The sequence below is a fragment of the Taudactylus pleione genome, unplaced genomic scaffold (genome assembly GCF_031769625.1).
Source record: "Taudactylus pleione unplaced genomic scaffold, aTauple2 ptg000224l, whole genome shotgun sequence".
NCBI lineage: Eukaryota > Metazoa > Chordata > Amphibia > Anura > Myobatrachidae > Taudactylus > Taudactylus pleione.
In genome coordinates this window covers 485581-508445 of record NW_028284626.1, presented here as the reverse complement: position 1 = coordinate 508445, position 22865 = coordinate 485581, and the positions used below count along the sequence as shown (strand labels likewise).

The following is a 22865-nucleotide window of genomic DNA, read 5'->3' as shown; positions in this document are numbered from 1 at the left end:
ACTACTGGGGGCACTATTACAGGGGGCTTACTACTGGGGAACTTTTAGAGGGGCTTTACTACTGGGGCACTTACAGGGGGCTCTACTACTGGGGGAATTACTATTGGGGGCACTAATACAGGAAGCATTAGTTTTGGGCACAATATTAGAGGGGCTGGTATGGGTATGTTGCAGAATTTGATGACCATTAAAGAGGCATGTGTGGTGATTTGATGGCATGTGGGGAGGTTGCTGGGCACTGAAAGGGCATATGTGGTGGTCTATACAAGCTTTCATATATTTTGGTAATGGACGATAGTCTGGCTCCCAAACTTTTAATATGACTCCTAGAGGTTACAAAAATGTGTCATGCCCTGTTGTAGCTGGCACAGGTAGGCCAGTCTGCGTGTAAGCCTGCGAGATAGTCATGCGAAGCCATCTGGCCAGAGTCTATTTGTTAGCTGGCCATCCCTTCTTATGAAATTCATATAGGATAAAGAGGGACTCCGATTTCCTGATGGAACTAGTACATTCCACGTAACTCTTCAGAGCACGGACCACATCCAAAGAGGCCTCACCTGTCAAGAGATCTGGTAATTGAAAGGCCGGAACCACATTTTCCACATTAGGGTAGAAATGAGAGACCACCTTCAGAAGAAACCAGGGCACGTTATAAGAACAGCATTGTCTGTATGAAAGACTAGAAAGGGGGAGCGACATGAAAGCGCCCCTAAATCCGATACCCTATGGGCAGATGCTATAGCCAGAAGAAACAGAGTCTTCGCAGTGAGCCATTTGACATCTACTGATTCCAGGGGTTCGAATTGAGGTTCCTGAAGTGTGTGGAGAACCACTGACAAATCCCATGGAGCCAGAGGAGGGACAAAGGGAGGTCGGAACCAGATGGACATAGCAGAGACGTGCACTTTCAGAGATGCTAGGCGGAGTCTGAGAACCAATCCAGCTTAAGATAGGTTTTTAGGGTTTCTAGAATCCTTGCCTGAGGGCCATAGTTTCTAGTAGCACACCACTGGAAATATGCATGCCATACCCGGTGATAAATCCTGGCAGAGACCGGTTTATGTGCTCTGAGCAAGGTCTGGACCACAGAGCTAGAAAACCCTTTAGACCTTAGGAGGGATGTCTCAAGACCAGGCCATTAAAGACACACTGGTCAGGTCCGGATGTAGGCAGGGACCCGAGACAACAGGTCTGGTCATAGAGGAGGTTACAGAGGAACGACTATGGAGAGACTTTGAAGATCGGAGTACCAATGGCATTTGGGCCAATCTGGAGCTAACAACAGGACTATGCCCCCTTCCTGTTTGAACATCCGAAGAATCCGAAGAAGAAGGGAGACTGGAGGGAAGAGGTACGCCAAATGGAAAGTCCACCTCACAGATAATGTGTCCATGAAGGCCGCATTGGGGTCCCTTGTCCTGGCCCCATACACTGGAAGTTTGTGGTTGTGTCATGAAGCAATGAGGTCCACATCTGGTAGACCCCATTTGTCCACCAGGAGCTGAAAGACTTCTGGATGTAGAGACCACTCCCCTGAATGCATATCGTGATGGCTGAGGAAATCTGCTTCCCAATTTAAAATCCCTGGGATGATCACTGCAGAGTTGGCTGGTGTTCAGCCCATGTTAGAATGTGGGACACCTCTGCCATTTCTGCCTGACTTCGAGTGCCTCCTTGGTGATTAAGGTAGGCCACTGCCGTCGCATTGTCGGATTGTACTTGTACTGACCTGCAGAATATCCTGAGCCAGAGTGAGGGCCCTGTAGATGGCTCAGAATTCCAGGACATTGATTGGTTGCTGGAGTACAGCATCCTTGGAAGGAGTGCTGGCTGGTCTCTGCACCCTACCCTCAGAGGCTAGCATTCATGGTGAGGAGTGCCCAGTCCGGGATCCAAAAGGGTCGCCCCTTGTTTCAGTGGGACGTCTGTAGCCACCAGGCTAGGAACAGGCAAACTTCCAGGGAGATGCCCATCATCTAGGATCTGAGCAGATGGAGCAGCCCATTTCACCTAGAGAGGATACGGTGTTGTAGGGGCTTGGAGTGAAACTGAACTGTCCACCATGTCAAAGGTGGACACCATGGATCCCAAGGTCTGCATTGCAGTATGAATTGACACTTCTCGACTGTGGAGTAGTCTGCACACTCAGGGCCTGATTCAGAGCCGGATGCTCTGAACGAGCGCCAGCTCTGAATCAGGGCCGGTCTTTTTTTTTTTTTAGAACGGCCTCCTGGCCGCTCGCATAGCTGTGGGTGACCACCCACAGCTATAGTGAGTGGCCAGGAAGATGGTCACGATGGTCAAAACCATCGCGACCATCGGGCTTGTGACGAGACCCTTGTGGTAGGGTCTCGTTGTCGCAAGCCCCAAAGAGATTTCGGCTCTAACAGAGCCGAAATCTCTCCCACTGACATCACTCGTGATGTCAGTGGGGCCGCCCCCAAACGGAGGTGGCCCCCACATGGGAACACCTCAGTTTGGGCAGCCGCTCCCCCGGCCCGCCCACCAAAGGGGACGTACTGTCACTCAACATCGACAGCATGCCCCCTTTGGTACGAGACCCGGAGCGACGGTTTGCCCGTCGCTATCCGGGTCTCGTGCATGCGCACGACGGAGCCGGCTCCGTCGTGCGCATGTGCACTGGGCCACCATCGACGCGCTTGCGAACGCATAGCGCTCGCGAGAGGGTCTGAATCAGGCCCTCAGTGCTGTAATACAGAGATTTTGTTAGCTGTTAGGAAGATTCTCTGAATTTGAGAGTCCAGAAGGGCACCCAGATTTACCATTATTTGAGAAGATGCCAGGGAAGATGATTTCCAGTTGATCAGCCAATCTTGCATTTGCAGAAAATCAATGGTTACCTGTAAATAGGGGTGAAAAATTTCTGGGGAGCTTGCCAACAGCAAGAGATCGTCCAAGTATGGGAGCAGTCTGATCCCTTGACAATGTCATAATCTTGGTAAGAGACCTGAGGGGCTGTAGAAAGGCCAAATGCCAGAGCCTGAAATTGGTAATGTTGCTGCAGTATAGCAGACCGGAGATGCTGCTGATGAGAAGGCGCTATAGTTACATGTAGGTAAGAGTCTTGAATGTCCAGAGACACTATAAAATCTCTAGGCTCCAACGCCAGGACAAGAGAGTGAAGGTTTTCAATATGAAACCTGGGCACCCTGATAAACTTGTTTAGAGACTTGAGGTTGAGGATAGGCCGATGAGACCCGTTGGACTTCTCAACTAAGGGTAGAATAATAGCCCTTCCCTCACTTTAAGGGGGGGACCGGAATTATTACTCTTGAGAGCATTAAGGACTGAATGGCCTCCTGGAGCAGCAGGGCTTTGCTTGGTCCGATGGAGGTCCTGTGCAAAAGAACTGCTGGGGGCCTCCTCAGGAATGAGAGGGCATATCCATTGGAGACCACTTCTTTTACCCAGGCGTCTGATATGGTCTGATGCCAGAACTGGGCGCATTGAAGAAGTCAGCCTCCCACCCTGGAAGAACCAAGTGAGAGGCCTGCCCCGTCAGGCTGAAGGCTTGTCCACAGATTTGGTAAGTGGACGTCTAGTAGCCCAGGTCTGTTTGGTCCTAGGCTTGGAGGCCTTAGTGGATGCCGACTGCCTTGGAAAGGACTGACCTTTAGCTTTTCTTTGAGGTCGAAAGGATGACATTTGAGGCTTCGTAGTACATGCAGAGGGCAAGGACACCATCTTGGAAGCTTCCAAGGCAGTCAAAATCTTGTCCAATTCTGGGCCAAACAGGATCTCCCCAGAATAAGGCAGAGACTCCAATGCCCTTTTAGAGTCCAAATCTGCCTTCCATGAGCAAAGCCAAACAATACGGCGGGCTACCATAGTAGCAGATGCCTTGGAAGCCAGGAGACCAGTATCCAGAGCCGCTTACCTGAATAGGAGGCTGCATCTCTAATGTGAGATATGTAGGACAGCTGTTCCCTCGAAGCATCAGAGGGAAATGTAACTTCTAGGGCCTCTGCCCAACTCTCAATGGCTTTTGACACCCAGGCCGTAGCCCTGGAAGGACGAGTAATAGCTCCTGTAAGAGAGTATGTAGATTTCAGACAAGCTTCAATCCGTAGTCTCCTTTAAGGAGGTTGCAGTATGGACAGGTAACATAGCATTCTTAACTAAACATGTCACGTGGGAGTCTACTGCAGGGAGAACATCGTATTTAGTGCAATCAGTATCTGGAAGAGGGTAAAAGGAAGTTAAGCATTTGAGCAACTCAAAAATTTTCCTTGGTATATTCCATGTTTCACTCATATGATCAGATACCTGATCCGAGTGAGAAAACTCTGGCAAAACTACCTTCTGTCGCTTAACTAGTGGCTCTTTTGCCTTAGAAGTGGGTTCTGCCTCTTCTATTTGAAGGATAGATTTTACAGCTCTCACAAGTGCAGGTTTATTTAACTTGGAGGGGGGCTCCTCCTCTCCCGATGGGGGAGTCAGAGAGAGAGATCTGCGTCTTCTGCCTCCCCAGATGATAATTCAGAATCTCATAGCTGGGTGGGCTGGGAAGATAGCAAAGCACGCTTAGTGGGTTTACTAGGTAAGGGTCTCTCCTTTTGCAGCATTTGTTGAAAGGCAGTAGAGGTATCCGCCAGACTCTGCACTGAGGTAGAAAGTGCATCTACCCATGGGGGAGGCAAAGGATATGCAGGGAGTACCTGCTGTGGCCATCCCATAGGGGGAGCTACCACAGGGACTGCTAGGTGGTCCTTAATTTCTGCAAACACCTGTGAAAAAGTAACCCTGGGGGGTTCCTGAGGAGAGGACACAGGGGTTGATGGGCCAGGAGCAGTATAACAAGATGTACAGAGACCATCCTGAATGAGGTCCTCTGAAGACACCAGAGTGGGAGGAGCAGGCTGCTTGTTATTCTTGCCTCTGCCAGACATAGCTGCAAGAGTAATCTAACACACGATCTGGCACATGCAGTGAGCAACCCACATATATGTGCAATATGGCACAGTGTAGTGCGCAACACCGATATATAGTATGTGATAGCCCTCACAAATATAGGGAGATGTGAGGTACATGTGAGGGGATACATCAGTATGCCAGGGTTATAATGGAAAACAGGGAAAGGTATAAGCTGACAGTTTGGGGATAAAAGGAGACAGACAGCAGCGCTAGCACAAGTCACATACAATGCAGAGTATACAATATTACTGCAGTGGGCACTAAAATCAATTACACAGACCGCAGTGTCTGGTAGGATATAGCGCTGTACAGCCTGGCCCTTGGTAGAGGCATACAGGGAGACCGAGAGTCTAAGAGGGGGCGGCAGATGAGGGAGGAGCAGCTCAAGGGGGGCAAGAGTGCAGTGGAATGACACCCTGAGCCGGGGGAGGAGCTGCAGGAAGAGGGTCGTCTCCCCTATGCTGACATCAACCACCGGGGCCCTGGCCGCAATTTGTCCCCTGCGCTAGTATATGTATTGCCCTGGAGGTCTAGTGGAGTCCTGGATGCACCGGTGTCTACATCAGCACTTCTGGTCTGTCTCCTGAGACTGGAGGCAAGACTGCGAATAGATGCGGGTCCCCACGGGGATCCACCTTACCTGTCCCCTTGAGTTCCGGCTCCAGTCCGGGGTACAAAGAGCCTTCTAGCTAGGTTCCCCCTGAAGCCCCGCCTGGAGAACCAAGCCGAGGGCTGGTGTCACGGTGCCATGGAGGTGTGATAGAGCAGCAGTGCAGACATCTAGGGGACTGTCTAGCGATGCTGCGCTCTTGTAATGATGAGAGCTGCCGGTATTTCATACCCAACCTAGTTATAAGTAGGAATTACAATACAGCCTCTCGTCCTCTTAACATTGCACATTACCTACACTGTGCCCAGCACTGGGAGGTAACAGCCTTGGGGGTGCAGCCACCAGATGATGCTCAGATACCACAGCCAGCTGTACACACCGTACATACTACACCATTACATATGCAGCCAGCATAAAGCCTATAATGCCAATATTTCCCTCTGATGGTGCCATAGCACATAATGTTATGCCGTGGTGGCCATCTCAGCCGCGTGGCTTGTGTCCCCGACCACATCCCACAACAATTGTCTTTCTGTATTGTATTCATATACGGCATTACTATCGCCACGCAGCTTGTACCATGTACAATATGGGTAACCCAGGCACGGACATGTGTGTCTTATTCATTTACTATGCTTGTGCTGGAGTTTACTTTACTGTGACATCACAGGAGAGTATATCTCATATACTATAGATATAATGTGTTCTGACATACTAGACAGTCTAGTACAGGCCTGGCCACCTGTGGCCCTCCAGCTGCTGTGAAACTACAAGTCCCAGCATGCCCTGGCAAAGTTTGGCTATTAGGAAATGCTAAAACTGTGGCAGGGCATGCTGGGATGTGTAGTTACACAACAGCTGGAGGCTCAGAGGTTGGCCAGGCCTGTACTAGATCATGAAAGCTGAAGGCACGTGAACAAGACACTGCTGCCTCCAGGCTTGCAGGAAAGATGCGCAATATCCATGGGATGTACGGAAAGAGAAGCTGGAAATGCGCACAGGTCGCCATTTTGGGGAATGTTTACATGATTTTATTTTTTTTATTGCAAATTCTCATTGTGACAAAGCAGGAGAGTAGTGTGGGAGGAAATGATTGAATCCCAAAAGATGTGTTCCCCACCCTCATAGTGATCCCTTCAACATACAGAAATGTCTACTAGTTCTCCTTATTAAAAAGTGAGCAAAAATATTCAGCATATTGGCCCTCATTCAGAGCCACTCGCTAGCGGCAGTACGCTCGTTCCGAGCGATGTTCGCACATCTGCGCATGCGTACGGTTTTTAGTACGCATGCGCGAACCAGTCAGTGCGGCCGAAAATCGTTGGTACGCAATATAGCGAGGGCCTGCTATTTTGAGTGACAGAATGAGGCGTATGTGGGTGGTAACAGGGGAAGGTGCTTGAAAACGGGGAGTGGAGATCCGAACGCAGGCGTGCTTAAAGGTCAAAACGGGCGTTTTAAGGGAGTGCATATTTAATACAGCAGCGTCATTGACCACGTCACTTGGTTTTTTTTAACTCAGAACTGCTCGCAAAATAGCGGTTGAAAACACCAACCACAAGAATAGCGAGCAGTTCATACGCTGTACGATGTACTCGATTAATCTAATAAATAGCGGACATGACGTATGGTGCGTGCGGCCAGGGGGCGTTTTTATCAAATAAACGAGCGTATGTTTTGCTCGCTTGTTCAGACTTAGAGGTGGGAACAGACTGCAATTTGCGAACGGATCATTTGAATAGCCATCCCTTGTTTTTGAACGAACGACCACAAATAGCGAACGGCTCTGAATCAGGCCCATTATCCTATGTAGTATGAGGCCAGGCCAAGCTTTGGCTGAGCACATAGAATAAGGGATTGCTGTAATAGGGCACGTTTGCACCCTATGCTGGCCCCGTCCACTGAGCGCACAACACGCAGAAGGGGTGTGATGCTGCTTCAGTAAGTGCAACGATAACTGTCCTAAGGACACCCGATAGGCTTCATATACTGGCCTGTCGCCCATAGTTAGTTACGGCCCTGTGTTGTACTGTAAGGAGTATGTGATTCTTTTCTGTAATAAGTCTTTATTACTAACCTGTGGTGATATCTGTAGGGATTTCCTCCTCCTTACACTGCTGATCACCACTCACATACGTCTCTTCTTCTCCATATAGATCTTCTGCCTTCATATCAGTCACATACGTCTCTTCTTCTCCCTCTATATCTTCTGCCTTCATATCAGTCACATACGTCTCCCTCTCTATAACTGCTGCCTTCATATCAGTCACATACGTCTCTTCTCCCTCTATATCTTCTGCCTTCATATCAGTCACATACGTCTCTTCTTCTCCCTCTATATCTTCTGCCTTCATATCAGTCACATACGTCTCTTCTTCTCCATCTATATCTTCAGCCTTCATATCAGTCACACAGGTCTCTTCTTCTCCCTCTATATCTTCTGCCTTCATATCAGTCACAAACGTCTCTTCTTCTCCCTCTATATCTTCTGCCTTCGTATCAGTCAAACAGGTCTCTTCTTCTTCCTCTATATTTTCAACTTTAATATTAGTCACAACATCAACCTTAAAAAGAATACAAAACACAAAAAAATAAAATACATCTGTCTAGAAAGGAAACCAACTGAGGAAGCCACAAACTTGGTAAAACACGTCCTGGACACTTCCTTCACCATTATTTGTACATAATATTATCAATGACAAATGTATGGAGATCAATAACATTTTTCAAAAAGTCTTAGAGTCTCCTCACACAAGTGTCCAAAGAGGATACCACCAAATTCATTTAATACTTGCACGAAAAACAGATTATTTTTGAATAAAACTATGCAAGGAATGGTATGTCAGTATCATGGTGTGGAGGAAACATTTACGAGCTACAGCCGATACTATCAGTAACCCTTTGTGTTCCTTATGATCCATTCCAAGGAGGATTCAGATACCCAACACTGCACACACTGGGGCGGGAGGGGGAAAGGGGGGGGGGGTGTAATTAAGTGAGTAGAGGAATACAACTGAAAACCTCTCTAAAAATATTTCACTGGGTGACAGTACCATATACAGTGTACATAGGAGGTGGACTATTGAAAGTTGTTGCTTGCAATATATCTGCTGGACTAATAATGTGCTGTGCTACAAGTACTAACAATGTGTTTTCCTGCTGCTGATTGAGGTGTGTGAGCGGAAGTAACATCTTTTGTGCTACTGAGTGATTGTCAGCATCGGCTAGAGATAATTAAGCCAAAGTTGTGGCTAAATTTATGTAAGACATTGCTATAGTGACCTATATAATGTCCCATTCCCAGCAGTCACCTCTCCAGTCAGCAGCTGAATGATCCTGTTGGTGAGTTCCAAAATCTTCTGTTTATTGTGTCTCTCATTTATCAGTGAGTGAGGTGGAGGCACCGTGATGAGGCTCTGGGTCCTGCTCAGTCCTCCTGACACACAGGGACGGCTGCTGGGTGTCCAACACTCATCGGATGTCTTCTTCACTACTGTGTATTCCTGTGTATTGAGGGAGACACCAAATATCACTGAATACAGTCCCAGATACCCTCACCTCCCCAGACATGTCCCTGTATTATTACTATAAATATAAGTGATGTCACTGTGACACTCCCAGATCCCCTCACCTATCCAGTCATGTCCCTTTATTATTACTATAGATATAAGTGATGTCACTGTGACAATCCCAGATCCCCTCAACTCCCCAGTCATGTCACTGTATTATTACTACAGGTATAAGTGATGTCACTGTGACACTCCCAGATCCCCTCACCTCCACAGACATGTCACTGTATTATTACTATAGATACAAGTGATGTCACTGTGACAATCCCAGATCCCCTCACCTTCCCAGTCATGTCGCTGTATTATTACTATAGGTATAAGTGATGTCACTGTGACACTCCCAGATCCCCTCATCTCCCCAGACATGTCCCTGTATTATTACTATAGATATAAGTGATGTCACTGTGACAATCCCAGATCCTCTCACCTCCCCAGTCATATCCCTGTATTATTACTATAGATATAAGTGATGTCACTGTGACAATCCCAGATCCCCTCACCTCCCCAGTCATGTCCCTGTATTATTGCTATAGATACAAGTGATGTTACTGTGACAATCCCAGATCCCCTCACCTACCCAGTCATGTCGCTGTATTATTACTATAGATATAAGTGATGTCACTGTGACTCTCCCAGATCCTCTCACCTCCCCAGTCATGTCCCTGTATTATTGCTATAGATATAAGTGATGTCATTGTGACACTCCCAGATTCCCTCACCTCCCCAGTCATGTCCCTGTATTATTACTATAGATACAAGTGATGTTACTGTGACAATCCCAGATCCCCTCACCTACCCAGTCATGTCGCTGTATTATTGCTATAGATATAAGTGATGTCACTGTGACACTCCCAGATCCCCTCACCTCCCCAGTCATGTCACTTTAATATTACTATAGATATAAGTGATGTCACTGTGACACCCCCAGATCCTCTCACCTCCCCAGTCAGCAGGTAGACGATCTCCAGGGTGAGATTTAGTATCCTATCAGTCATGCAACTTCTATCCTTGTCCATCATTAGTGATTAGTGATTTATGCAGGACACGTCTCATCCTTCCGTCACTTCTAGTAAAGATTCTCTGGTTACTCACAGCGCACTTGTCTATTAAAATATAATTATAATCAATATTACAGAGTACAGGTCACGCTGATATCACCCACCTGATACACAGTGATCATTATACACAGGTCACACTGATATCACACACCTGATAAACACTGATCACTATACACAGGTCAATGATATCACACACCTGATACACACTGATCATTATACACAGGTCACACTGATATCACACACCTGATAAACACTGATCACTATACACAGGTCAATGATATCACACACCTGATACACAGTGATGACTATACACAGGACACACTGATATCACACACCTGATACACACTGATCACTATAAATAGATTATATTGATATCACACACCTGATACACACTGATCACTATACACAGATCACACTGATATCACACACCTGATACACACTGATCACTATACACAGTGTCGAAGCCGGATGATTGGCTAGGACCAAATCTTTAAGATCTGAAGACGCCATTTTGAGTTGTCTGAAAGATGCCATTTTGCGTCTTTAGCACGATGCCATACAGATGGTATACGGTGCTATTTTAGCGTTGTGCGAATGCCGTGCTAACTGCACACTGTTAAAGTCCTTACAGAATAAATGCGCATGAATACACATATATATATATAAATATAACTTTAAAGATTTCATATATTCAGAGATGACAGACAAGTCTTGTGGACATGTCTGAAACAATTGGAATGCACAAAGATATGGTGAGCGTTTGCTCTGCATACAGATATAGTATGCATATGACAATTGAAGTATAACACAGACACTGATATGCTCAGAAGGAGTGTTCTGAATGTATATTTAGAGATAATTGTTAGACGTTTGGCTATTGTTAGCAATTGTAGGCCTTGTGTCCAATGCTAATGTGGTTAAAAAGAACTGAATTGTACTGTAATTGTACTCTAAATAAACCATTGTCTTTATGTCTGACTCCTAAACAAACTAGAATTTACATTTGTGATTCCATCCAGCATCTGCTGCCACCTGTGAGAACTCATTGTCTGTCATTTTTTAGTTCAGACAGAAGTAATATCAAATATGTCAATTAATGCATAAAGAGAGATAATATATATATTAATTCATGATATATACATGCATACACATAGACAATCGCATATGTATCCACAATGCTTGCACACATATACACAGTTGCTATTGCAGAGACAAACATACACACATTGGTGATTGTATATACAGTCATATAGGTACACGTGGACGCATGTGAACTTATTGATGTGTATACACATTGGTGATTGCATATACAATCATATAAGTACACGTGGACGCATGTGTACTTACTGATGTATATACATAGTTTAAAACACAGATGCACATTAGCGACCACAAACATATATATATTTATGCCCGCACTCATAAAAGGTTCCTGCACTTTATGGTTCTTATAAAAAGTATTAATAATGATGTTAAATGTATGTAATTGATATTTAAGGTATGCAATATAGTAGACATGGCATGTTTGGTACTATACTGATACCCTGTCTATTTCCAGATATCCGGTTATATTGGCAAGGGAGTCGAATCATGTGTTCGGGAATTAAGGATCATAGTGAATTATTGGTTATGAATGTAAAACTCTGTATGCAGTTTCCATAGTTAATTTTGAAACCAATTAAAGAAAGACAATGTAATCTCAAGAGACTGTTGGAAGATTGGACATAACCCTAGAACTGTCCAATAAGAAGATCATCCAGGAGCAAGAACCAATGAAACAGTGTTTGTCTGTCCACATTGTGTTGCTATATCTTGTAAGAGTATATATACATGCACCTATGGGCTAGTGATCAGTCGTTACCACTTTGATGACTGCAGATGTCAGGATTGATCGGCTGGGACCTGGTACCGGGGCGCATGCGTATGTATTGGCTGTATCTTTTGTATTATGATCTTTGCGCTCATTGTCCAGATCAAAGCGCGTGACTTTTGTTTTTACTTGCAATAATAATATTTTGTGCATTGGAACCACACTTATGGTTTGGACAGTGATTATTTCAGGTTTAAATAATTGTTAGGGGTATAGCGATTGTTAGGATTCCATAACATCTAATAATAAACTTTTACAGTACCTTATAATAAATTACATTAACATCTTAAAAAAGCATTTTTGCAGGTATATTATTTCATAAATATAACCTATAATGAATAATGAAAGGTATAGGATAATTATAAGATAAAAATTACAAGCCTGTAATAGTTCTCCCTATTACACTTATTCTTACACATAATAACACAGTGCAGAGATAATAACACAGTGCAGAGATAATAATAACACAGTGCAGGAATAATAACACGGTGCAGAGATAATAACACAGTGCAGAGATAATAACACGGTGCAGGAATAATAACACGGTGCAGGAATAATAACACGGTGCAGAGATAATAACACAGTGCAGGGATAATAATAACACAGAGCAGAGATAATAACAGTGCAGAGATAATAACACAGGACAGAGATAATAACACAGGACAGAGATAATAACACAGGACAGAGATAATAACACAGTGCAGGGATAATAACACAGTGCAGGGATAATAACACAATGCAGAGATAATAACACAGAGCAGACATAATAACACAGTGCGGAGATAATAACACAGTGCGGAGATAATAACACAGGACAGAGATAATAACACAGGACAGAGATAATAACACAGTGCAGAGATAATAACACAGGACAGAGATAATAACACAGTGCAGAGATAATAACACAGGATAGAGATAATAACACAGAGCAGAGATAATAACACAGTGCAGGGATAACAACACAGTGCAGAGATAACAACACAGAGCAGAGATAATAACACAGAGCAGAGATAATAACACAGAGCAGAGATAAGAACACAGAGCAGAGATAAGAACACAGAGCAGAGATAATAACACGGTGCAGGGATAACAACACAGTGCGGGGATAATAACACAGTGCAGAGATAATAACAGTGCAGGGATAATAACACAGTGCAGGGATAATAACACAATGCAGAGATAATAACACAGAGCAGACATAATAACACAGTGCGGAGATAATAACACAGGATAGAGATAATAACACAGTGCATAGATAATAACACAGTGCAGAGATAATAATAGTCTGTACTGGATCTAATCAACATCTATATTTTATAAGGAGGAAAAAGACAACCGAAAAAAAAGATCAGAATAGCACAAGACTTATTACACTAATATGGCGCTATTCAATTGTATCGCCCCCACCTGTATGCCCGAAAGGAGCTATTCAATTGTATTGCCCCCACCTAAGCACCCGACAGTAGCTATTCAATTGTTGCTCCTGACGGGCGCGATAAGCTGCAGGCGCACCATTTCAGATCGCAGCTGCAGAGGGCTGCAAGCTGAAATGGGTGAAAAGTGACCTGTTTGGGTGCCCAAACTACACTTTTTGCGATCGCGCCCAGCACTTTGGTCGGGAGTAGCCGTTTTACCCAGCTAAACCCGACCGACAATTGAATAGCGCCCAGCGATCTCCCGTCACTTTAGACGGGAGATCGGGTGCGATAAAACAATTGAATCGCCCAAAAGTGTTTTATATATAATGATGAGTGACAGCTGGATATAAGGTAATGTATGGGGCACTTGAACACACCCACTGATGACGTCTTTGTGTATTATATATAATGATGAGTGACAGCTGGATATAAGGTGATGTATGGGGCACTAGAACACACTCACTGATGAAGTCTTTGTGTATTATATATAATGATGAGTGACAGCTGGATATAAGGTAATGTATGGGGCACTTGAACACACCCACTGATGAAGTATTTGTGTATTATATATAATGATGAATGACATAGGGATATAAGGTAATGTATGGGGCACTAGAACACACCCACTGATGAAGTCTTTGTGTATTATATATAATGATGAGTGACAGCTGGATATAAGGTAGTGTATGGGGCACTAGAACACACCCACTGATGAAGTCTTTGTGTATTATATATAATGATGAGTGACAGCTGGATATAAGGTGATGTATGGGGCACTAGAACACACCCACTGATGAAGTCTTTGTGTATTATATATAATGATGAGTGACAGCTGGATATAAGGTAGTGTATGGGGCACTAGAACACACCCACTGATGACGTCTTTGTGTATTATATATAATGATGAGTGACAGCTGGATATAAGGTAATGTATGGGGCACTAGAACACACCCACTGATGAAGTCTTTGTGTATTATATATAATGATGAGTGACAGCTGGATATAAGGTGATGTATGGGGCACTAGAACACACTCACTGATGAAGTCTTTGTGTATTATATATAATGATGAGTGACAGCTGGATATAAGGTAATGTATGGGGCACTAGAACACACCCACTGATAAAGTCTTTGTGTATTATATATAATGATGAGTGACAGCTGGATATAAGGTAATGTATGGGGCACTAGAACACACCCACTGATGAAGTCTTTGTGTATTATATATAATGATGAGTGACAGCTGGATATAAGGTAATGTATGGGGCACTAGAACACACCCACTGATAAAGTCTTTGTGTATTATATATAATGATGAGTGACAGCTGGATATAAGGTAATGTATGGGGCACTAGAACACACCCACTGATAAAGTCTTTGTGTATTATATATAATGATGAGTGACAGCTGGATATAAGGTAATGTATGGGGCACTAGAACACACCCACTGATAAAGTCTTTGTGTATTATATATAATGATGAGTGACAGCTGGATATAAGGTAGTGTATGGGGCACTTGAACACACCCACTGATGACGTCTTTGTGGATGAAATGCATTTGGGAGCGCCTGGGATGGTGATTCATGTGGTTACTCTGTGACGGACCTTACAGCGAGGTGTGGCACTCACGCGCTGACGGCTATATCGGAACTCCCCGCCGGCTCTTTGTAAAGCTTCATCTGCTGTCTCAGAGAGTAACGGACACAGGGTCTGATTCAGAGCCGGACGCTATTTACGCTCGCTCGTCCAGAAAAAAGGGGCTGGCTATTTAAATTGACCGTTCGCTCTTTGCGGTCTGTTGACGCCTCTATGTCTGAACGAGCGAACAAAACATGCGGACTTTTTTTGATAAAAACTCCCCCTGGCCGCTCGCATCATAAGTCATCTCCGCTATTTATTAGATTAATCGAGTACATCGAAAGGCGAATGAACTGCTCGCTATTCTTGTGGTTGGTTTTTCCTACCGCAATCATGCGAGCAGTTCTGGTTAAAAGACACCCAAGTGACGTGGTCAATGACGCTGCTTTGTTAATTATGCACTCCCATTAAACGCCCGTTTTGACCGTTTGGCACGCCTGCGTTCGGATCTCCACTCCCCGTTTTCAAGCACCTTCCCCTGTTACCACCTACAAACGCCTCATCCTGTCACTCAAATTACCAGGCATTCGCTATTTTGCGAGCATACGAATTCTGACCGCACTGACTGGTTCGCGCATGCGTACTAAAACCTATATGCATGCGCAGATGTGCGAACATCGCTCCGAACGAACGAGCGGCCGCTTACAAGCGGCTCTGAATCAGGCCCACAGCGTCGGTGTTTGGAGATACAGATTCCTCAGTCTCACCAGGCTTGTGATGAGATGTTTTGTTTTACCTTAAATGTTCATGTTTATGGTACTTTCATCTATATAAATGTACAATTGTATTACATTGTGCGCACCTGGTTTTTTATTTTCCTAGAGTATCCATTATCCAGGTCTGAGGTGATAAACCCTAAGGGAAGCTGAATTGTGTAAAGAAAAGGAGAAATCTCTGTTTGGATATCCGGCCAAATCCAGGGGACAATTATATTTATACATTATAGTAACATGCGCACGGCACCTATTTACCGGCAGTGATCGCTGCACCGCTATTTTACCCACCCGCAGGACACTGCGGCCCACAGGTGGGGACGGCACCCGAAATGTTATTTTATCGGGGTGTCGCCAAAAGGGTCAGGAACATTCTGATTTTTTAAAATCAGACAGGGCGCGGCGCTCCGCTAAAGCCACCTAGCGGGAACGCTAACAGCAGAGGCTGCACCACTGTATTATAGTAACAACTAAGGCTGCACCTCCTGTATTATATTAACAACAGAGTCTGCTCCACCTGTATTATAGTAACACATGCACCACTTGTATTATAGTAACAATGGGGTCTGCGCCACCTGTATCATAGTAGCAACTAAGTCTGAGTCACCTGTATTAGAGCAACAACTGAGTCTGCACCACTTGTATTATAGTATCAACTGAGTCTGCACCACCTGTATTATAGTAACAACGGGGTCTGCACCACATGTATTATAGTAACAATGGGGTCTACACCACCTGTATTATAGTAACAACTAAGTCTGCACCACCTGTATTATAGTAACAACGGGGTCTGCACCACTTGCATTATAATAACGGGGTCAGCCTCCTCTGTATTATAAAAATAGGGCACCGTAGTGCATCCCACCCGCTTAATGATAACGCAGAACCACAGTCACTGTTGCCAACATTAAAATTGAAAACAAGCAACTGATAAATGAATAAGAAGCCCAAACCAATCCAAAAAGGCCCAACTTAATGTGGGGGCACGTGGGTGGGGGTCATTTAATGAAAACCACAAATGTTTTTGTTCATTTCATTTAAATACATATAAAGATTTATACATCTCCCTTTAATTTCTTTACCGTCTGCTCCTCCGTCCTCCCGCTCGGCACTATGGGAGAGAGATGTCATGGCACCTCTCCCTCCGCCCACTGCGAGAGCCAGAAAGGCGGAGCTCATGAGTGACCTCCAGCCCTGGTCCCCTCCGTGGATGTAGTAGCCAATGAGAGTCTGACTCTCATTGGCTGCCAAAGCGAACACACCGCCGTGTACGTGCGCACTACTTGGCGCCGGCCGTGTGATTTATCACTGTGTTGTGTGGTCTGCACTGCACATACTGACAGAGGTGACCTGGACCGCGGCCGGCGGCGACACTGGTCCGACGACGCTACGCTATCGATTGGTGGGCGGGGGGGGGGTTTCTGGGTGCTCAGAACCCCCCCATCCCTACGTGTGCATGTCCCCTCTATGTGATTATACCTGCAGGGAGGAAGACTGTTATCACCACTTAATAATACAGATTAGCACCAGGACTGTCACCATCCTACCTGCCCTCCCCTGCAGCAGTCTCCCCGGTGTCTCTCTGCTCCTATTGTGCCCCCTCTCCCCGGCAGCAGCAGCAGCAGCAGAGGATGAGACAATGACTGAGTGACTCTGTGTCTACAGCGCTGCCCGGAGGAGATCACGTGATAAATAGGGGGCAGGGCTCAGACCAGGAGAAAATGGCCGCCGCTCCCATAGTAACTGCCAGGCCTGGTATACAAGAAAATGGCCGCCAGCCTCCTGCACTGGGGACATGAGTGGTCAGAGTCATTACAGAGAGGATCTCATGATGCCACAGATTCCGACGGGGAGAAGAAGCGGCAGCCAATCGTACGGCCAGGCTGTAATGAGGCGGCCCCGCCCACCCGCCGTCTCTATGGCTGCAGCCGTCGCCTCCTGATAATGAGATGACTGACGTAGCGAAGAGCCAATCAGATTGCACAAAATACACAACAGCGAGAGTGAGACCCTAACACGTGACGGTGCGGAGAGGGCGGGGCTACATAGAGAGAGATTCCAGATACCTCAGCCGCCAGTTGTCCATTCGGCAACATCTCTGGTGATTATGTCAGGTAACTTATATGATATCTGTGATATTATCATTATTATATAGGGGGGAGGGGACCATACAGTGATATATGAGGGGGAATAACACAGCTCCCAGCACACACTGATATGTGGTATTATTATTATTATATAGGGGGGAGGGGACTGTACAGTGATATATGAGGGGGAATAACACAGCTCCCAGCACACACTGATATGTGGTATTATTATTATATAGGGGAGAGGGGACTGTACAGTGATATATGAAGGGTAATAACACAGCTCCCAGCACACACTGATATGTGGTATTATTATTATATAGGGGAGAGGGGACTGTACAGTGATATATGAGGGGGAATAACACAGCTCCCAGCACACACTGATATGTGGTATTATTATATAGGGGAGAGGGGACTGTACAGTGATATATGAAGGGTAATAACACAGCTCCCAGCACACACTGATATGTGGCATTATTATTATATAGGGGAGAGGGGACTGTACAGTGATCTATGAGGGGGAATAACACAGCTCCCAGCACACACTGATATGTGGTATTATTATATAGGGGAGAGGGGACTGTACAGTGATATATGAGGGGGATAACACAGCTCCCAGCACACACTGATATGTGGTATTATTATTATATAGGGGGGAGGGGACCGTACAGTGATATATGAGGGGGAATAACAGCTCCCAGCACACACACTATGTGGTATTATTATATAGGGGAGAGGGGAGTGTACAGTGATATATGAGGGAAATAACACAGCTCCCAGCACACACTGATATGTGGTATTATTATTATATAGGGGGGAGGGGACCGTACAGTGATATATGAGGGGGAATAACAGCTCCCAGCACACACACTATGTGGTATTATTATATAGGGGAGAGGGGAGTGTACAGTGATATATGAGGGAAATAACACAGCTCCCAGCACACACTGATATGTGGCATTATTATTATATAGGGGAGAGGGGACTGTACAGTGATCTATGAGGGGGAATAACACAGCTCCCAGCACACACTGATATGTGGTATTATTATTATATAGGGGAGAGGGGAGTGTACAGTGATATATGAGGGGGAATAACACAGCTCCCAGCACACACTGATATATGGTATTATTATATAGGGGAGAGGGGACCGTACTGTGATATATGAGGGGGATAACACAGCTCCCAGCACACACTGATATGTGGTATTATTATTATATAGGGGGGAGGGGACCGTACAGTGATATATGAGGGGGAATAACAGCTCCCAGCACACACACTATGTGGTATTATTATATAGGGGAGAGGGGAGTGTACAGTGATATATGAGGGAAATAACACAGCTCCCAGCACACACTGATATGTGGCATTATTATTATATAGGGGAGAGTCCAGGATTGCGCTTTGGTATGTAAGTGTGGCCATTATCAGCTAAACTTGGGCAAAACTCAGGGATTCTACTGTCCGTTTGTCTTTTTTCAAACTATCAAAACAGGTTTGTAGTGACCTAATGTTTATGTGGCTATTTATAATTTGCCAGTGTCTGTGAGGACCATGAACAAATCTCTGCTTCCCCTTGTACTATTCCATAGTATACTTATAGTGGTATCTGTCAGACCTCTTGTAGCATGCACAAAATACCACATTTAGTACTAGCTGGGATACCCAGCATTGCCTTGGTTGAAGAATGGACCTTGAAGAACATCTGCAGCCTTCATCTTTTACATTGTCCTCGCCTATAACCCCATTCCATTGATCCTGAGAAGGATTCTCACTGTGTGCTAACATGCTTTAGCCCTGAAAAGGACCCATCGATCCATTTATATAGAATATGTAGACACTGTTACCTCAATACTGAGGTGTGATTCTCTCTTCAGTGGCTGCTTGCCTCTCTTGCTGAGCTGCCAAGCGTGCTTGCTGGATGTTTATTTTGGTGGCATGGCTTTTCTGATGGCACCATTCGAGGCGATCCATCGTCCGACACATACGGTGCGATTGGGTGGCCGACCGCTTGATATCCTGGCTCCCCCACCCGCATAGCCATACATGGGATCGCATATCGCATCCCCTGATCTTTTGATTATGTAGAAAGATCGGGGGTGTGATGTACGACCCCACGGGAGCATACTCGGCCCGACATCGGGGCCATACACGGTGCGATATTGCAAGCAAATTGTACCAATCAGTCGGATCGCTTGCTTTATCGCCCCGTGTATGGGAGCCTTTAGTCTTTGATTGTGCTTTAAGAGTGAATAGTCCTGAATAGGTCCACAATTTTAAAGGTTGAGATGTGAAAGAACTAAACATAGATTGAATGTGTCAGACTAAAGGGAGAAAGCTTTGACAAGCAACACAGAAGTAATTCACAGCTGGATAACATTGCAACTTAGGAGTAAATAGCAGTGGAGACAGCAGTATTCTGACTGTTTGGAATGTGGTATATTAGGAGCAGGGTGACTTACAGGACAGAAACCAGTAACCTTCCCAAATCACTGCGAATTTAGAAATCATTGCAAGCAGAAATCTCTGCAGACCAATGGAAATGTGCTTGGAGGAAATCAGTAACTGTCAGTGCAGGTGCAGTGTGACAGTTGAAGGTTATTAGTATGGATACCTCTAAATCGCTAGTCTTATTAGCGCTGCAAGTCACTAAAGAAATAATTGCTGTCCAGCCCAATGTGTGATTCCAAAGCACAAAAAAATATATTCAACAAAAGAAATACGTGCTTTGATCTAGACAATGAGCGCAAATAATTATAATACAAGGTACAGCCAAATACATACGCATGCGCCCTGGATCCAGGTCAACAGCCGATCAATCCTGACGTCTGCAGTCATTAAATGGGTAATGACTGAGGATTAGCCCATGGGTGCAATTATATAAACTCTTACAAGAAGTGGCAACACAATGGGGACAGACAAACACTGTTTCATTGGCTACAATCATTTGCCTTTCAAGTGAACATCACCGTCATAGCTGTGTTTGCCAAAATTGCCTGGAAACGTTTATTCAATATGAGTGGAAAAAGATTTGAATAAGTACAACAATATCTCCCTGCCCACTTCTACCGAACCAGGTGGCTACAGCAAAAAACCTCTGAGTAATACAGCCAAATGAAGAAGGGATGAATATAATAGGAAGCCATGGAGAGGCACAAAGGCATGTGAGGGGTATTTAAAGACTGTTTGAGCACCAACCAAACACACCTTGAAAAAGACTCCAACAAGGAGTTGAAACGCGTTGGTGACGGATCCATCACCAGAGGACTTCCATCTTGGCGAGATACACACCTAGGAGCCGCAATTCCAGGTTCTTCCCGGGAAATTTTGGGATTGATTTATTCATATGTGAATAGGTGTGCATTATACACTGCCATCTCTGGTACGCTTCCCATATGTTGGTGAAGGATGTATGTTTTTGATATGTGATTTTTTTTATGTGATTAAATTGTACTACGCTATATTGCGATTTTTCTCTCTTTTTTACATGTGACCTACGAGGGATTTACCAGTTGGATTTGGTGTTGTTTGAAAACTGAAGAAGGAAATTTTTTTCAATTTTTTTAGTGAACTTGCTAATTATACCATAGATCACTTCTCACCTTATCTGGTCCTGTTATTTTAGAAGGTTGCGCCATTGTCCACAGCATTATTTGTTTTCACTGTTTCATTGGCTCTTGTTCCAGATTGATCTTCTTATTGGACAGTTCATATGGTGTCATTAGGGGTATGGCTTGATCTTGCAGCTGTTCCTTTGTGTATTCTTCCCGCCAGAGAACTGGTATAAACTAGCTAAGACACTACATACAACATTTCAATATCTAACCATAATTACTCTATGATCCATTGTGAGGACATGAGATGTGTGTTACAAATGTACTGGCAGCATCTCAGTCATTGCAGAGATCAATTTACTGTTTAGTCCTTTTGTGTTCAACTTCCCGTCTCCTAGTGTATGTGTGATCATTCTCAGGACACACATTTCCATTACCATGAATATTATGTACTGTAATAATGTAAGTTATTGAAATGTTTAATACTGGATAAGCCTTGATGTTAGCCTGGTCCATATGTCTGTGTTAGAGCAAGGTGACACCTCCCAGAACAAAAGACCCTCTAAGTTAATTCCCACCTCCCCAGGGGATGCTCAGGATTTACTCCTCCTTCCATTTGCCTGTTTTGTGCTTCACGTGAACCTGGTAGACTGAACGGAACCATCCCAGCAGGTGTTCGTCAGGGAAGTAATACCCAGAGGAGGTAGGAGAAAGTGACAGCATAAGGGACTCGCACCAATCAGGAAATGGTGCAACCCCCCCTGGGAGGTCACAATATCGTGGGAAATTGGAAGATTTTAAAACAGGTCACTGAAGGCAACTTGACATGTTAGTCGCTGACTTTGGCTAAGAGGCCTCGCTCTGCCATGGTACTAGTGGAACGCATCACCAGTTCTGTGGATTTATACTTTGGAAATTCTGCAAGGACCTATACGCTATTCATTGCTGTGTGTTCTGTGATTAGCTTCTACTGTATGGGATCCTGGAATCAATTGTTTGGACCCAGGGACTATCACTGCTGTGTGATCTCTGATAGTTTCTACGTGTGGGGTCCTGGAAGCGATTGAGTGGACATACGCTATGCACTGCTGTGTGATCAGTGATAGTTTCTACTGTGGGGACTGAGGGTCTCTAGCTATTTTGTGTAATTGTTCTGGGACATTATACTCTACTGGGACTGCCTCTGTCTGGACTGCTACCTGTTTATTGCCCGTTCACTGGATTTACTGCTTGTCCTGACATATCTATTTCTGTGTGCTGTGGATAAATAAACCATCACGTTGGTTTCATCTGCTCGGTGTCTGGGTGATTGAGAGAACCCCGTATCCTCACATTTGGCGGCAGCGACAGTGGGATCATTCAGACATCAATCAAGGAGCAGTGAAAGCGTGAAGTCACTCACAATAGAGAAGAG

At 44.9% G+C, this 22865-nt stretch overlaps 2 protein-coding genes across 3 annotated transcripts in view; one reads left to right on the top strand and one right to left on the bottom strand.

The window, feature by feature from the left end:
- LOC148517294 (uncharacterized) overlaps positions 1-22865 on the bottom strand; it is a 193337-nt gene that overhangs the window by 71454 nt on the left and 99018 nt on the right. The gene's annotated exons all lie outside the window — the stretch shown is intronic.
- Positions 17876-22865, top strand: part of LOC148517297 (uncharacterized) — a 34092-nt gene continuing 29102 nt past the window's right edge. Inside the window, exon 1 of one of the 2 annotated variants that reach the window (XM_088478866.1) lies at positions 17876-17924. In XM_088478866.1, the coding sequence (XP_088334992.1) occupies positions 17918-17924 (7 nt within the window). In that variant the 5' untranslated portion in view covers positions 17876-17917. The remainder of the gene's footprint in view (positions 17925-22865) is intronic. The other variant, XM_088478865.1, reaches the window with a different exon arrangement.